We start from the raw sequence: 12,954 nt of genomic DNA on the forward strand, positions 1-12,954 counted from the left end.
TCCTCACTAACCTAAACAGAGCGGCTTTCACTGGGAACTGAGAATATAGAAACTGAGGCGGGCAAAGGGGGTGAATAGATCCAGGCCGTGGCACAAAAGGCCAAACCAGGCTGTGGCACAGAGATCCAAGCTGAGGAAAAACTGTTCCTGTGGCAACCTGGGCAATACAAGCTAACACTCACGCCAAACCCAGACAGAGAAAGACAAGCAGGGCAGCCATTTTCCCTGATCTACTGGTTGGCACGCGCAGATAGTGGGCGAGAGATTCCTTCCAAAGCCCCAAGAGTGTGCGCCCGTGTTGTCCCACAGAGAGGCAGAGTCAGAGGCTTTTGTGTGGGCCGAAAGCAGAATCTCCGGGCTGCCCCAGCACCCTGGGAAAGCCGCGCACGGAGAGGGAGTGAGAACTAATTCCAATGCTGGAACTTTTCCGTGCGGGAGGGGGATTCACTCAGAGGGTGAGGCAGCTGGCCTGATATCCTGGTTGGCGCACACGGAGAGTGGGCAAGAGATTCCTCCCAGCACCTCAGGAGTGGGCGCCCGTGTTACCCCACAGAGGGGCAGAGTCAGAGGCCTCTGTGTGGGCTGAAAGCGGAATCTCCGGGCCACCCCAGCGCCCTGGGAAAGCTGCGCATGGGGACGGAGCGAGAGCCAATTCCAATGCTGGAACTTTTCCAAGCGGGCGGGCTTTTCACTCAGAGGGTGAGGCGGCAAGCCTGATATCTTGGTCTGCGCGCGCAGATAGTGGGCGAGAGATTCCTCCAAGTGCCTCGGCAGTGCGCGCCCGTGTTATCCCACAGAGTGGCAGAGCCAGAGGACTTTGAGTGGGCGGAAGCCCCGCCTGATTATGCTAGCAGCTCTGACTGACTGAGCCTTACCCAGAGCCCTGTGCTGAGTGGGAATAGAGTGGGGAGTTGCCAGCTCTTTGAGCCTCTTACTATCCAGGCAGAGGCAGCAGCAACCCCATAGCTGGATTATCAGGCTACTAATTGAGGAAGGAAAGACTAGGAGAAAGGCTCCAGGAACACGGACTCTCTCACTGTCGGAGCCTATAAATGCTAATGAGCCTCAACTGCCAACGAGACTGAAGCACAATACACGACATCGCCATAGAGACTTATCAACTGCAAACCTCTACCTGAGCGTGCCAAAGGGGCAGAACCCGAGGTACAGAGTCACCGACCAGGAAGAGGGAGAGAAAAGAAAAAGCAAGAAGATAACCTCTCAAAATCAAGAATAATACGCAGACTTTATAGCCTATCCCATTTTATTATATTTGTTTGTTTGTTTCTCTTATCTTCCTTCTTGATATTTTTTATTCCTCCTCCAATTTGGTCATTTAACTCTCTGCCGGTCATACTCTTTCCTTTCCTTGAACTACACTACCCATAAGTGTTACATCTCCCATTATCTTTTCTTTCCTCTTCCTTTCTCTCTATGAGGGTTGCACTCCAAAACCCTTAACTCTCTCTCTCTCTCTCTCTCCTCTTTTTTATTTTTTCTTCTTTTAGTGGTTCCCTCTTTTTTCTCTCTCTCTCTCTTTCTTTTCTCCCTCTATATTAGTTTCTTCCTTTCTCCTTTACGTCTCCTCTCATTCAAACCTCAATAACGAACAATATCTTATCTGGGACTCAAACTTATGTTTGTGGCATTTTAGGGGGTTTTTACTTCACCTTTTTAACACACTAGCAGTGCTCCCATCCCTGGCTCTCCATTTTATCTAGTTCTTGTTCCACTAAATACAATAGTAATTTTTTAATTTGTCCCCCCATTTTCCTGTTTCCCTCTTATTCCTCTCATCATAACTCTTAGTCAACCAACACCTAAAAGAAAATCATTTTATTCTTGACCCAATTATTTTTCTTATTTGCTTTTTGTGGGTCCATACGCCCTTTTTTTTTTGCCCCTTTATTACTTCTCCCCAATTCAGGCCCTCCATTACAGGCATTGTTTGTTCTATTTAGTACAATATAATTCACAGTTCACCACAAAATTTTCCCAAGAAAGAGGGGAGAGGAGAGGAGAGAAAAAAAGGAGGGGGGGAATAATTTCCTTTTTTTTTTTTTCTAAATTTTTATTTTATTTTTCTTTATTACATTATTAATTTTTTTTAAAAAAAACCAACAACTCTTTTCAATTTTTTTAACTTTTTATTCTTTATTAAATCTCATTAATACTATCAACAAAACCACCCTCAGATGCCATTAAGGAAGAGAAAATCGAATATCATGGATACAAAAGAAAGAGAGGTAACACAGCTAGATGAGGAAAAATCTATGGAGAAAAAATTTAATATATTGGAAACCTTGGAGCTAAATGACAGAGAATTTAAGATAGAAATCCTAAAAATCCTCCAAGATATACAAGAAAACACAGAAAGGCAATTTAGGGAGCTCAGAAAACAACTCAATGAACACAAAGAATATATTTCCAAGGAAATTGAAACTATAAAAACAAATCAAACAGAGATGAAAAACTCAATTCACGAGCTGAAAAACAAGGTAACAAGCTTAGCTAATAGAACAGGCCAGATAGAAGAGAGGATTAGTGAAATAGAAGACAAGCAACTTGAGGCACAACAGAGAGAAGAAAGAGACTCAAAAATTTAAAAAAATGAGATAGCCCTACAAGAATTATCTGACTCCATCAAAAAGAATAACATAAGAATAATAGGTATATCAGAGGGAGAAGAGAGAGAAAATGGAATGGAGAACATACTCAAACGAATAATAGATGAGAACTTCCCAAGCCGGTGGAAAGAACTAAAGCCTCAAATTCAAGAAGCAAACAGAACTCTGAGTTTTCTTAACCCCAACAAACCTACTCCAAGGCATATCATAATGAAATTGGCATAAACCAACGGCAAAGAAAAAATTCTCAAGGCAGCCAGAGAAAAGAAGAATACAACATATAAAGGAAGACCCATTAGATTATCATCAGATTTCTCAGCAGAAACTCTACAAGCTAGAAGAGAGTGGACCCCAATATTTAAAGTCCTGAAAGAGAGGAACTTCCAGCCATGAATACTATACCCATCAAAGCTATCCTTTAAATATGAAGGAGAAATAAAAACATTCACAGATACAGAAAAGATGAGGGAATTTATCATCAGAAAACCCCCACTCCAGGAATTACTAAAAGGGGTTCTCCAATCAGATACAAAGAACAAAAAAAACAAAACAAAGCCACAAGTAAAAGCTCCAAGAAGAACACAATAAAACCAAATTTAAACTGTGACAACAACAAAAAGAAAGAGGGGGAGAGGATGGAGATTAACAGTAGCAAAGGACGATGGAGTGCAAAAGTACTCACAAAATAGTGCGCTACAATGAACAGGGTAGGAACCCTTTTCATTACTTAAAGGTAACCACCATTGAAAAAACCACCACAGAAGCACATGAGATAAAAAAGATAGCAACAGAGGAAAGATGTATGAAATACAACCAAATAAAAACAAAAGATAGAAAAACGAAAGAGAAGGATCAAACAAGACACAAAACTAACAGAAAGCAATTTATAAAATGGCAATAGGGAACTCACAAGTGACAATAATTACAATAAATGTAAATGGATTAAACTCACCAATAAAAAGGCACAGAGTAGCAGAATGGATTAAAAAAGAAAATCCAACTGTATGCTGCCTACAGGAAACTCATCTAAGTAACAAGAATAAAAACAAATTCAAAGTGAAAGGCTGGAAAACAATACTCTAAGCAAATAACATCCAAAAAAAAGCAGGCGTAGCAATACTCATATCTGATAATGCTGACTACAAGACAGCAAAAGTACTCAGAGACAAAAATGGCCATTTCATAATGGCTAAGGGGACACTGAATCAAGAAGACATAACAATTCTTAATATATATGCACCAAACCAAGGAGCACCAAAATATATAAGACAGCTACTTATTGACCTTAAAACAAAAACTGGCAAAAATACAATCATACTTGGAGACCTCAATACACCGCTGATGGCTCTAGATCGGTCATCCAAACAGAGAATCAACAAAGATATAGTGGCCTTAAACAAAACACTAGAGCACCTGGATGTGATAGACATCTACAGGACATTTCATCCCAAAGTGACTGTGTATACATTTTTCTCCAGTGTACATGGATCATTCTCAAGAATTGACCATATGTTGGGCCACAAAAACAACATCAGCAAATTCAGAAAAATCGAAGTTGTACTAAGCATATTTTCTGATCATAAAGCTTTGAAACTAGAATTCAACTGCAAAAAAGAAGAAAAAAATCCCACAAAAATGTGGAAACTAAACAACATACTTTTAAAAAATGAATGGGTCAAAGAAGAAATAAGTGCAGAGATCAAAAGATATATACAGACTAATGAAAATGACAATACGACATATCAGAATCTATGGGATGCAGCAAAAGCAGGGATAAGAGGGAACTTCATATCACTTCAGGCATATATGAACAAACAAGAGAGAGCCCAAGTGAACCACTTAACTTCACACCTTAAAGAACTAGAAAAAGAAGAACAAAGACAACGCAAAACCAGCCGAAGAAAGGAGATAATAAAAGTCAGAGCAGAAATAAATGAAATAGAGAACAGAAAAACTATAGAAAAAATTAACAGAACAAGGAGCTGGTTCTTTGAAAAGATCAACAAAATTGACAAACCCTTGGCAAGACTTACCAAGGAAAAAAGAGAAAGAACTCATATAAACAAAATCCAAAATGAAAGAGGAGAAATCACCACAGACACCATAGGTATACAGAGAATTATTGTAGAATACTATGAAAAAAACTTTATGCCACTAAATTCAACAACCTAGAAGAAATGGATAAATTCTTAGAACAATACAACCTTCCTAGACTGAGTCAAGAAGAAGCAGAAAGCCTAAACAGACCTATTAGTAGAGAAGAAATAGAAAAAACCATTAAAAACCTCCCCAAAAATAAAAGTCCAGGCCCTGATGGCTATACCAGCGAATTTTGTCAAACATTCAAAGAAGACTTGGTTCCTATTCTACTGAAAGTCTTCCAAAAAATTGAAGAAGAAGCAATACTTCCAAACACATTTTATGAGGCCAACATAACCCTCATACCAAAACCAGGCAAGGATGGCACAAAAAAAGAAAACTACAGACCAATATCTCTAATGAATACAGATGCTAAAATACTAAACAAAATACTAGCAAATCTAATACAACAACATATTAAAAAGATAATACATCATGATCAAGTGGGATTCATCCCAGAATCTGAAGGATGGTTCAACATACGTAAAACGGTTAACGTAATATACCATATCAACAAAACAAAGAACAAAAACCACATGATCTTATCAATAGATGCAGAAAAGGCTTTCGATAAAATACAACACAATTTTATGTTTAAGACTCTCAACAAAATGGGTATAGAAGGAAAATATCTCAACATGATAAAGGCCATATATGATAAACCATCAGCTAACATCATATTAAATGGCACTAAAGTGAAGGCTCTCCCCCTTAAATCAGGAAAAAGACAGGGTTGTCCACTCTCTTCACTCTTATTTAATGTTGTACTAGAGGTTCTAGCCAGAGCAATCAGACAAGACAAAGAAATAAAAGGCATCCATATCGGAAAAGAAGAAATAAAGGTATCACTTTTTGCAGATGATATGATCCTATACATCGAAAATCCCAAAGAATCCACAAAAAGACTACTAGAAACAATAAGCCAATACAGTAAGGTCGCAGGATACAAAATTAACATACAGAAGTCAATAGCCTTTCTATATGCCAACAATGAAACATTTGAGAATGAACTCAAAAGAACAATCCCCTTCACGATTGCAACAACAACAACAACAAAAAACTTAGGAATAAACATAACAAAGAATGTAAAGGACTTATATAATGAAAACTATAAACCATTGTTAAGGGAAATTGAAAAAGATATAATGAGATGGAAGAATATACCTTGTTCTTGGTTAGGAAGAATAAATATAATCAAGATGGCCATATTACCCAAAGCAATATACAAATTTAATGCAATTCCCATCAAAATTCCAATGACATTTTTTAAAGAAATGGAGCAAAAAATCATCAGATTTATATGGAACTATAAAAAACCCCGAATAGCCAAAGCAATCCTAAAGAAAAAGAATGAAGCTGGGGGCATTACAATACCTGACTTCAAACTCTATTATAGGGCCACGACAATCAAAACAGCATGATATTGGCAGAAAAATAGACACTCAGACCAATGGAACAGAATAGAAAACCCAGAAATAAAACCACATATATATGGTCAAATAATTTTTGATAGAGGGGCCAAGAACACACAATGGAGAAAAGAAAGCCTCTTCAATAAATGGTGCTGGGAAAACTGGAAAGCCACATGCAAAAGAATGAAACTTGACTACAGTTTGTCCCCCTGTACTAAAATTAACTCAAAATGGATCAAAGATCTAAACATAAGACCTGAAACAATTAAGTGCATAGAAGAAGACATAGGTACTAAACTCATGGACCTGGGTTTTAAAGAGCATTTTATGAATTTGACTCCAATGGCAAGAGAAGTGAAGGCAAAAATTAATGAATGGGACTACATCAGACTAAAAAGTTTTTGCTCAGCAAGAGAAACTGATAACAAAATAAACAGACAGCCAACTAAATGGGAAATGATATTTTCAAACAACAGCTCAGATAAGGGCCTAATATCCAAAATATACAAAGAACTCATAAAACTCAACAACAAAGAAACAAACAATCCAATAAAAAAATGGGAAGAGGACATGAACAGACACTTCTCCCAGGAAGAAATACAAATGGCCAACAGATATATGAAAAGATGCTCATCTTCATTAGTTATTAGAGAAATGCAAATCAAAACTGCAATGAGATACCACCTCACACCTGTTAGATTTGCTATTATTAACAAGACAGGTAATAACAAATGTTGGAGAGGCTGTGGAGAAAAAGGAACCCTCATACACTGTTGGTGGGAATGTAAAGTAGTACAACCATTATGGAAGAAAGTATGGTGGTTCCTCCAAAAACTGAAAATAGAATTACCTTATGACCCAGCAATCCCTCTACTGGGTATATACCCCAAAAACTCAGAAACATTGATACGTAAAGACACATGCAGCCCCATGTTCATTGCAGCATTGTTCACAGTGGCCAGGACATGGAAACAACCAAAAAGCCCATCAATAGATGACTGGATAAAGAAGATGTGGCACATATACACTATGGAATACTACTCAGCCATAAGAAATGATGACATCGGATCATTTATAGCAAAATGGTGGGATCTTGATAACATTATACGAAGTGAAATAAGTAAATCAGAAAAAACCAGGAACTGCATTATTCCATACGTAGGTGGGACATAAAAGTGAAACTAAGAGACATTGATAAGAGTGTGGTGGTTACGGGGGGAGAGGGGAGAGGGAGAGGGAAAGGGGGAGGGGCACAAAGAAAACTAGATAGAAGGTGACAGAGGACAATCTGACTTTGGGTGATGGGTATGCAACATAAGTGAATGACAAGATAACCTGGAGTTGTTATCTTTGAATATATGTATCCTGATTTATTGATGTTGCCCCATTAAAAATAAAATTATTAAAAAAAAATATCACCTGCGCAACAGGCTTCCACATGGGAAGTGCCATCTTTAACAAAGTGAGCATAATATATTTTATCTGCCCAACAACAGGATTTTAATGTAGAAAATAAGTGTTTGGTTATTGTATTAAAATCCACTCTAAAAAAAAAAAAAAAAAAAAAAAAGAAGACCAAATCTATGAGAAAGGGAACTGTGGGTGCTGGCATGGGAGGCCAGAGGCACCTGTGACTGTTGTCAGCTCTTATTATTTTCTAAAATGTAATTTGTCTCCTTATATATTATGATTTGCAAATAGAAAGTTTTCTGTTATGGGATATAAGGGATCCCGTTGTTCGCATAAAAGTACACCAAGGAAACATGTTCATTAAATGCATAACAGGCTTTAGTCCTTGGGACACTTACATAATGTTTCTTGTCTCCCATACAAACTCCTGGGAGAGTGTTATTGAGGAAATACATAGTAGCCAGCCTAAGAAAAATGGAAACCTGAGGAGATGCCAATAATGGACTTTTTACTTTACTTCTCTATTTCCTACATTAAACACAGTGATCATTATCATGAGAACCAGACACATTTAACATGAACTTGCTTGACCTGTTGGATTGAATTTCAATAACTCACACAGCAATAGAAATAGCTTCATAGTTAATTGATAGATTCAAAGTACTATTTTAAAAGTAATCTTTCTTTTTCTCATTGCAAATGTTAAACATGTTCCCTGTAGAAATTTTGGAGAAGAGATAAGGTTATATAAAAGAAAATAAGAGCTCTTCTCTGCTATCCTTTGGATAATCGCTGATAACTATCTAGTGTAGTGAGAACTCTGTGTGTGTGTGTGTGTGTGTATTCACAAAGTTGGGATTCAATTTTAAATACCTAAACTGCATTAAGAAAATAGCATCTTAATTTTTTTCCTGAGATTGTTTAGCTGTTATTATTTAACATATTTCTGAATTCTGATGGTCACTCAGAACTCCAAGCAAATGTATACTGGCTTACTTGCCCTGGGTTCCTAAGGATTCCAAAGACTACCCTTGTTCAGCTGTCCACTGAAGATAACCAGCAAGTACATCAGAAGTCAATTTAAAGTCTCCTTCCTTTCCAGAAGAAAAACTAATTTTTAGTGTTTATCCAACTGTGAGCTCTGTTATTCAGCAATATGTGTATGATCAAGAATCTTGTTTTATCTCCTTAACTCTTGGCACATGCCTGGTATGTAATAAGTATTGACTTGTTGAAATGTTTGCTGAGTAGAGAAATAAGGCGGAGTTAAATGTTCTGGTAATCTGGATGGTGAACCAATCATAACACTAAAGCATTGGTCAGTTTCAAGATGGAAAATTACCAACAGGTAGAAACCTTAGTCTGATTTTCTTTGTTAAAACTATGATGGAACATTAAATAGCATCGTTAAGTACATTGCCAATATTTTTTACTTTTTTTTTTCTACTTCATACGAGTGTGATATCTTTAAATATTGCAGAGTAGATGTCTGGTGTTCTGTATACACTACTGGCTGTTTAACAAACAGCCAGTAATTTAAAATAAATTAATATTGGGAGTCTGACATATTATTGTGGGTTAAGTCTTTCTGAATGGTCTTTCCTATTTTGCTAATTTTGTTCTCTCCTGCAAAAGGGTTATTTTATTTTTTCAACAAATATTTATTGAGTACCTGGTATGTAGCAGGCACTGTGCCAAGTGCTGGAGATACACTGGGGAAAGGGACAGATGAAATTCCCTGCCTTTATGGAGGGAGAGACAATGCACAAAGCCTTAATATGATTGCAGGTATTGATAAGCTCTATGAAGAAAATAAATGCAGAGGATGGCACTAGAGTGTGCATGCATGTGTGTGTGTGTGTGTGTGTGTGTGTGCGCGCGCGTGTGCGTGCGCGCACGTGTAGAGTGGCCCAAAAGAAGAGAGTGATTCTCTCCACTTCAGTGCAGCCATGGGATGGCAGAGTGCCTTTTGCAGGCCCAGGACACCCAGCATAGCTCTGGCCCATTGAGTGGTCAGCACCTAGCGCTAGAGGTTTCAGGAGTAATCCTGTGTCTATGGAAGGGCTTTGTGTGCCAAAGTGGCCATGTGGTCACAAGCACAATGAGTGGAAAGGACCATATCCTTAAACCACAGATTATTTAACAATTCTGACAACTTCTTTTTGTGTGTGTGTGTGACATAGAGAGAGAGAGACAGAGACACAGAGAGAGGGACAGGTAGGGACAGACAGATAGGAAGGGAGAGAGATGAGAAGCATCAATTCTAAGCAACACCTTAGTGGTTCATTGATTGCTTTCTCATATGTGCCTTGGCCAGGGGGCTACAGGAGACCAAGTGACCCCTTGTTCAAGCCAGCGACCCTGGGCTCAAGCTGGTGAGCCTTGCTCAAACCAGATGAGCCTGTGCTCAAGCCAGTTACCTCGGGGTTTCAAATCTGAGTCTTCTGTGTCCAAGTCCGACACTCTATCCACTGTGCCACCGTCTGGTCAGGCTCTGCCAACTTGTTTGAAGATGCTGAACTGATCATTAGGTATTAGTTACCATTAAATATTCTATGTAAGAAGTACTTTGCACCTGACCTGTGCTGGCGCAGTGGATAAAGCATCGATCTGGAACGCTGAGGTCACTGGTTCAAAACCCTGGGTTTGCCTGGTCAAGGCACATATGGGAGTTGATGCTTCCTGTCCCTGGCCCGCTCCTCCCCAAGCCCCTCTCAAATGAAGAAATAAAAAAAAAAAAAAAAGGAAGTACTTTGCAAACCTCCAGAACACCTTACAGATGAGATTGTTATCAGTCAAATTTGAGGCGGGACGTCCATGAGGGTTTGTAATAAATGGGTTGCATGTGTGACTCAGAAAACAATCACAATGTGCCTGACCAGTGATGGTATAATGGTAGAGCCTCAACCCAGAACTGCTGAAGTTTCCAATTTGAGACCCAGGTTAGTCTGCTTGAGCCCAAAGTAGCCTGCTTGGCTTGAAAACAGGGTTGCCAAGGTTGCCAGCTTGAGCCCAGGGTCATTGGTTTGATTCCCAGTCAAGGCACATATGAGAAGCAATCAATTGATGCACAACTACGTGGAACAAGTTGATGCTTCTCTCTCTCTCTCTCTCTCCATTCCTCCTTTCCTCTATAAAAAAGAAAATGAAACAATTGTAATGGAAAAGATGCAAAGCACACTTTATTTGTTTATTCTGTTGTTCAGTTCTTTAAATTTTTTCCACATAGACATATTGCGTTATGTAGACCACCAAATTTTATTCAGTTCTATAAACTCTTGGAATCATCTCAAAAATTAAAAAAAACCCCAGAATATCAATAGTAAATGTAGGAACAAAGATTTGAAAATATTTCCACATGCAATACATCGCTTCTGGTGTAAGTCTGCTGTATCATTCTAGCCCTAGTGAGTAGTTAATGCCTTGAACTATTCCTATCACCATGGGTTGCCAGGCCACCAGATAACGAAGCCAATCCAGGATTTTTCCATACAGAATGTGTGTGCGCTCCCAGCTAAATCTCAGTTAAGGAGGTTGATCTATATATGGCCGTGTAGCAGAAATACTTACAGATGTCATTTGCAAATATGATGAGTAATGTCATGAGTGGGCATTTCCTTTCTTGTTAATTCTAAGTGCTCATTTAAAAGTACCTTACATGATTTTTATTGCATTTGGTTACCAAAGGTATTTATACTACACCTATTTGTAAAAATCAAAGCTTACACTGAAATCTCAAACTATAAAACAAGAATAAAAGGCAAGGGTCCTATACTAGAAGAGAGGAAGAGGGGGATGATTACACTGGGAAGCCAAGGAGGATGGAAGTTTCTGTAATGGAGCAAAACAGCTCTGGACTTTCCTGTAGTCAGCTCATCAGAGGAAAATCATTGTACAGTAAAAAGAGAAACGTGTTCACAGGTAAGATATACCTTGTCCTGGTATCTTTCATAAATTGTGCTACAGGGGACTTAATACATAGTACCTCTGATAGCAATGTTACCTGCACAAAGGCATGTTTTTCTTCTATTGAGTCTCAATAAAAAGAGTACGTGCTATATCCAAAAGTTTATTCTCTCAAGACAATATAAAGAGCCCTGGCTGGTTGGCTCAGTGGTAGAGCATTGGCCCGGCATGTGGATGTGCTGGGTTTGGTTCCTGGTCAGGGCACACAGGAGAAGTGCCCATCTGCTTCTACAGCATCCCCCTTCTCTTCTCCTCTTCTACTGAAGCCAGGGCTCAATTGGAGCTGGTTGGCCCTGGGTGCTGAGGATGGCTCCATGGCCTCTGCCTCAGGTGCTAAGAAATGGCTCAGGTTGCAATGGAACAAGAGCCCCAGATGGGCAGAGCAAATTGTTCTTTGTTAAATGTCATTTAAGGTGACATTTGTGATCACATTATGACCAGTTTTATAACAGATGTATGCACTGTGGTTTTATAAGTTAGCCACCAAGACGCTCCTGAGCTCAGTGTCCTCATATGAGAGTGGAAGTTCAGGGAGAGTGGGTGGAAAGGAAGGAGGAAGGAGCATCATGCCCCTTGAGCCTTGGCTGCATGAGTGGTGTGGACTCACTGAGAAAGGCCCGGCCTGTGCGTGGAGCCAGTGGCTGCTGATGGTGATCTCCGTCACTACAGCACAGAGACCTATCCACGCTGCTACCCTACTCGAAAGTCTTTCTTTGACTTGTAAACCTCAGAGATGGGGGCAGGGGGCCTGCTGTCAACAGTCATTGTTAGAACTGTACCTTTAGGGTTGGTGAGCAGAGACTGGGAGGTGTCTCCTTCAGCACAGAACAATTTAGGTGACTGATACTTGGGAAGTAGAGCAAAGCTGTCTCTTGTGAGAAGAGAGGGTACTGGCAGGTTGATGCCAGTCACTCAATGTCCTTCTGCTTAAAGGGGGACATGTTTTAATCCCATTTATCCCCCCACTCCCAGAAGAGATATATGTATTAAGGTCATATATGGATTAAGGCCAGTGGGTCTTTGTACTCAGATTGGGTTAGGACCATTACCTTCCTGTGCTCTAATGAGATTTGGGCATATTCAGATGGGGATCCTGGGGTCTACAGAAATCCTGCTTGCTGCCAGAACCCGACCCAGCCTGTACCTTCATTTCCTTTCAATATTAAGAAAAGATGAGGGCATGGCAAGGAATTCAAAAAGCTAAAATCGGGAAATACTCTAGTTCACATTTGGGGCTTTTAAAAATTTAACACCAAGCTATTTATTGATCTGCTCACCTACCAATCTCATCTACTTACGTATCTATCTATCTATCTATCTATCTATCTATCTATCTATCTATCTATCTATCTATCGTCTATCTGTCTATCTATCTATCTATCTATCTATCTATCTATCTA

General features: G+C 39.3%; 2 protein-coding genes across 2 annotated transcripts in view; one reads left to right on the forward strand and one right to left on the reverse strand.

Annotated features, from left to right (window-relative positions):
* TLR2 (toll like receptor 2) overlaps positions 1-12,954 on the forward strand; it is a 507,661-nt gene that overhangs the window by 14,089 nt on the left and 480,618 nt on the right. The window lies entirely within an intron of this gene.
* RNF175 (ring finger protein 175) overlaps positions 10,887-12,954 on the reverse strand; it is a 35,816-nt gene continuing 33,748 nt past the window's right edge. Inside the window, exon 9 of the mRNA XM_066360923.1 lies at positions 10,887-11,102. Within this exon, the coding sequence (XP_066217020.1) occupies positions 10,982-11,102 (121 nt within the window). The 3' untranslated portion in view covers positions 10,887-10,981. The remainder of the gene's footprint in view (positions 11,103-12,954) is intronic.

Source organism: Saccopteryx leptura, chromosome 1 (assembly GCF_036850995.1).
Source record: "Saccopteryx leptura isolate mSacLep1 chromosome 1, mSacLep1_pri_phased_curated, whole genome shotgun sequence".
Classification (NCBI taxonomy): domain Eukaryota; kingdom Metazoa; phylum Chordata; class Mammalia; order Chiroptera; family Emballonuridae; genus Saccopteryx; species Saccopteryx leptura.